Genomic DNA, 5,506 nt, shown 5'->3' on the forward strand with positions numbered 1-5,506 from the left:
ATGACTTTTTATATTGTAATCTTACATAATATTATGAGTAGCTAAACCCGACATCTAGGGTTTGATGGAACCTATTGGAGGATGATTTTTTACTACGTCTAATATGGATTTGCCTTTGATTTTTCTCTACTTGTTCAACTATATTTTCATTGTTGTTGATTGAAGAGCTCGCAACTAACTATGCCTATTTAGTGTGTATATTGCTCGAGAGAGAGTACACACTTAGGTAGTTATTGAACAACACCACTCCTAACATATTTGAGAGATCAATACAGAGGGTTTAAAGGCGAGATTAGAGATAACGAAACCTTGGTGCGATTGTAATGAGCGGTGAATTAGTGCTAGCTAGCGTAGTTCGAGAGAATATGTTTAGTAAATTGTGGTCGTTACTCGAAAGAGAGCTACCACACCCAAAGTACTCACGATCGGTAGAGAATACTTAGGCGAATTTATAGAAAATGTGGTGGGGAAGATTCCGACAATAGGGGAAATCATAACCCTAGACTTTTCCCAATCTTGTCTACAATATTTGCTCCGTTAGTTATAAATTACTGCATCTTAATTACTTTGCTCTTAGTTAGTAAACATTCAAATCGTTATTTAATATTTTTGAAGGTTGAATACTCGAATTCGTGCGAAACTAGTGGTTATAATTAGTAGGTTAATTCCCTGTGGGATTCGACCCTGGACTTGTAAAACGGATTATATTTGCAACGACCGATAGACCTCTTAGGAGGCATAGTTGGGCATGATCAAATTTTAGCGTCGTTGCTGGGAAATTAACGTTGTTATTAATTACGGCTAGATGAATTGCGAGAATTCTTAGTTTAGTTAGCTTTCTCGACTTGAAATTCATTATATTGAGACTCTAGCGTTTGTAGTCTTGTGTTTTACATGTGCATGCCTAAAAACTCCTCAAGAATTGGTGAATTGTACGAAGCATTACCGGACCCTGAGAAAGCTTTCGAGGCACTAAATCGAGAAAATAAGAAAGACAAACGACAACAGAACTCAACAGAACGAATCGAACTAGACATGGGGGATGTCAATGATAATCAAAACAACAGGAACATTGCGAATGAACCAAATAATCAGGGTGTAGCACGTCTTGTGCCAGAAGCAGTCTTGTATGATTGGGCACAACCCACTCCGAAAAATCTGGCTACCGCAATTGCAGTCCCTCAGATACAAGCAGAATCATTTCAAATCACAAACAACATGCTACATTTGCGATAGAACAAAGGGTTGTTCTCAGGGTCTTACATTGAATATCCACAGCAGCATCTGAAAAACTTTTTGTCCATTTGTGTCACTCAAAGGCAACCGAATGTAATACCGGAAGTAATCGGACTATTATTGTTTCCATTCTCGGTGACTGGAAAAGCTCAGACTTGGATTAATTCGCTTCCCATAAACTCCATTACCACTTGGGAGGAATTAGTCAAGCAGTTTTTGAATAAGTTCTACCCAACCAATAAGACTGTCAAGCAAGTTGATGAGATATTGATCTTCAGGCAGAAACCAACTGAAATATTGCAAGAAACGTGGGAGAGGTTCAAAGGTATGCCGGTTAAGTATCCACATCATGGAATTCCAGATCAGATATTTGGGCAAAGGTTCTACATGGAATTGGCTGATAGCTTGAAGGCCAATGTTGATGCTTCAGCGGGTGGAGCATTTTTGAGCAAATCATTTAGGGAATGCAAGGCATTACTTGATAAAATGGCTCAAAACTTAGGATGGATGACAAGAGACTCTAGAATCACTCATGTAGTTCACTCAGTAGTTTTAGACCCAAACAACTCCATGGCTGAGAATATGACGATGATGATGACGCAATTGACTATCCTCACCAAAAAGATTGATGAGTCAGGCTTGAAGCAGGTGCACATATTTGACACGAAAAATGGAGGATTATGCACATCATGCATTAATCAGCCATATGTGTGCACATGGAGTGGTGAGAGTGACAATCAAAACTATTAAGAGAATATGAATTATGTGGGCAACTACGGAAGCCAGAGACAAGCCGGTTAGACTTGGGGACAGCAAAATCAACAATATAGGCCAGCACAACAGTAGTACAACAATAATAATAATCCTGGAACTGTACGACCATAGGGTCAGGCTGTGCCTTATCAAAGGCAACAAGGGTACAATCAGCAGAATCCGCAACTAGCTTATCAACAACCTCAACAGCAACGGATAGTGCGACAAGATGATGGGTTGTTTGAAATAAAAGGAATGTTGCAACAACTCATTGGGTCCAGCGAGAAAATGGAAGAAAAGGTCAACCAGATGCAAGAAAAGGTAGTATCACATGACTCAGCTATCAAGGGCATTGAAATTCAACTAGGGCAAATATCCATGGCCCTTAACAATCGTCCTCAAGGGACATTACTAGCGGACACACATGTTAACCCGAAAGAGCAAGGCATGAAGCAGCTGATGGATGTGAGTCTCAGAAATAGTAGAGATCTTGATCTAGAGCAAGAAATTGCTCGCAAAAGCCGACCAACTAAGATACTTGTGCCAGTACCAATTGAGGTAGATGAGTCAACTGAGCTAACAAAAGTAAGAATCCTACCAGCCCAGGAGGAAATAAACAAGGAAACAGAGGTTGAAAAGGAGGTTGAGGGTGTGATGACCCAAAAGGTCATCTAATGTTTTAGAATTCGAATCTACGCTCTTAAGCCTTAAAAATCACATTTTTATCCTCCTCGATTTGCGTGTGCAGTCCGGGTAGGTTTTCAGAAAGTTTTTATGTTGAAAACTAATGAAAATAAGAATTTTTACCTTAAAAGTTGATTTTAGTTGATTTCGGTCAACATTTTTGGTAAACGGGCCCGGATCCATGCTTTACCGGTCCCGGTAGGTTAGTATCGGCTCCATATTTTGGTTTCAAAGCCCAGTACAGGTTCATTATGATATTTAAGACATGTCTGTGAAATTTGGTGAGAAACGGAGTTGATTTGACGCGATTCGGACGTCCAGTTGAGAAAATAAAAATTTTAAAGTGTTCTTGAGAATTTTATTTGATTTGGTGCTAAATTTAGAGTTCTAAGTGTTATTTTGGCGATTTTATCATGCGATCAGGTCCGTATGGTATTTTTAGACTTGTGTACATGTTTGGTTTGGAGCCCCGAGGGCTCGAGTGAGTTTCAGATAGTCCACAGGATGTTTTGGACTTTGGAAATTTGGTTTTTCTGCAGAGTCTGTGTTCTGGCATGTTCTTCTTCGCGTTCACGAAGGTACTCTCGCGAACGCGAAGAGTAAACCAGGCAGCTAAAATTTTCTTCTTCGCGAACACGAAGGCCTGGTCGCAAACGCAAAGTGATGGGGGGCTTACCCTTCGCGAACACAAAGCATGTGGGGACCTAGGGGTGGTTGGTCGTTGCTTCATCGCGAACGCGAGCCATGTCTCGCGAACGCGAAGGCCAGTGGGAGTGATCATCGCGAACGCGAGCTGGGTCTCTCGAACGCGAAGGCTTGGTAGCCAGTACCCTTCGCGAACGCGACAGTGCTCTCGCGAACGCGATGAACACTGTCGCCCAGCACTTAACAAAATCCAAAAATGGGATTTTAGCCAAAAACTCATTTTTCTCAAAAACCAAACGGTGAGAGGCGGTTTTTCAAGAGTCTTTTCTTCCCCAAATTGTTGGTAAGTGATTCTAAACCATTTTCTTTCAATTACCCACTATATTTCTTGAATTTCCAACCTAAAATCTAGAGTTTTCATGGAAGAATTAGGGGTTAGGGTAGAAACTAGGGATTTCGGAAATTTGGGAATTAGACCTCAATTTGAGGTCGGATTCCAAAACTAATTACATATTCGGGCTCGGGGGTGAATGTAAAAGGATTTTGGTCCGAACCTCAGGTTTTGACCAAGCGGGTCCGGGGTCGATTTTTTGACTTTTTGGAGGAAAATTTGAGAAATTAATTTATGCATTATAATTAAATCCTTTAGAAATATTTGACATTATTGAGTCATTTTTGAATAGATACGAGTGGTTTGGAAGTGAATTCCAAAGGAAAAGCTGTGATTGAGAATTAAGTGGCCTTCGGAGCGAGGTAAGTGTTGTGTCTAACTTTGGCTTGAGGGAATAGGTATTGTGTGAGTATTTGCTACGTGTTTTGTTGTTGAATACGATGTATAGTTGAGGTGACGAGCATCTATACGCTGTGGTCGAGTCATAGCATGCGAGTGAACTTCCATTTCTTGCAAATTGTAGTCTTAAATCTTGTTATCCATGCTTATTGTTGTTGTTGAAATGTTGGGAGACTTGTATCCGGTTCCACCAAGGTCGATAAGATTGTGAATATTGATTCGAGGTCGAGATGTTAAATTGTGAAGGTAATCATTGATGAAATATTGATTTCTTGTGAAACTTCTCTCTATTCGTTGTTATTGATTCTGTGAATTGTGAGGAAGAGTGTAAAGCACGAAGGGTGATGTCGTGCATAAATTAAATTATATTATGAGGAAGAGTGTAAAGAACTAAGGGTGATGTCGTGCATAATTTAATTATATTGTGAGGAAGAGTGTAAAGCACGAAGGGTGATGCCATGTATAATTTAATTATATTGTGAGGAAGAGTGTAAAGCACGAAGGGTGATGCCGTGCATAAATTATTTATATTGTGAGGAAGAGAATAAAAGCATGAAGGGTGATGTCGTGCCATTCTATTTATTTATTTGGTGAGATTGAGAGTAAAAGCACGAAGGGTGATGCCGTGCAGTTTTCCTTTGCTATTTTGATTGCTCAATTCGTTTACGGATTTTCTGTTTAATTATGTCTTTTTATTATTCTCACTCTTTGTATTGTATTCCCCCACTGTATGTCCCATTCCCATTATTTCTGCATTATTGCTTTACTTGCTGTTGTTGCCACTAGCATGATTATACTGTTCAGGTTATACGTGGAAGTCTTGTCCTAGCCTCATCACTATTTGCCGAGGTTAGTCTCGACACTTACCAGTACATGGGGTCGGTTGTACTGATGCTGCACTCTGCACTTTTTGTGCAGGTTTTGATACCGGCTCAGGTTGATCGAGATTTGCTACTGGTCCGCTGTCGAGAGACTCAAGGTAGATCTGTCGGCGTTCACAGAACTTGAAGTCCCCATCTATCTTTTATGTCCTACTGTTTTCTTTCATTCAGATAGTTGTATTTCTTTCAGACTATTACTTGTAGTAAATTCTAGAATGCTCATGAATTGTGACTCCAGATCTGGGTGGTAGTAATTAATATAGTTTTATGATATTCCGCATTTATTATATTTTATCTTAGTTAATTATTGTTATTTACTGAATGGAAATAAGGAATTGGTTTAACGATTTTCTAACGTTGGCTTGCCTAGCAAGTGAAATGTTAGGCGCCATCACGGTCCCGTTGGTGGGAAATTTCGGATCGTGACAGTTGGTATCAGAGCACTAGGTTGCTTAGGTCTCACGATTCACGAGCAAGCTTAGTAGAGTCTGGAGGATCGGTACGGAGACGTCTGTGC

At 40.1% G+C, this 5,506-nt stretch overlaps 1 protein-coding gene across 1 annotated transcript; it reads left to right on the plus strand.

Annotated features, from left to right (window-relative positions):
* Nucleotides 1–894: 894 nt before the first annotated feature.
* Nucleotides 895–2,664, plus strand: LOC138909303 (uncharacterized). Its single transcript, XM_070200485.1, has 3 exons — nt 895–1,127; nt 1,320–1,884; nt 2,122–2,664. Exons 1-3 carry the CDS (start codon nt 895–897, stop codon nt 2,662–2,664), a joined length of 1,341 nt encoding a protein of 446 aa, XP_070056586.1.
* Nucleotides 2,665–5,506: the final 2,842 nt, after the last annotated feature.

Source organism: Nicotiana tomentosiformis, chromosome 4, assembly GCF_000390325.3.
Source record: "Nicotiana tomentosiformis chromosome 4, ASM39032v3, whole genome shotgun sequence".
In the NCBI taxonomy this organism is placed as follows: domain Eukaryota; kingdom Viridiplantae; phylum Streptophyta; class Magnoliopsida; order Solanales; family Solanaceae; genus Nicotiana; species Nicotiana tomentosiformis.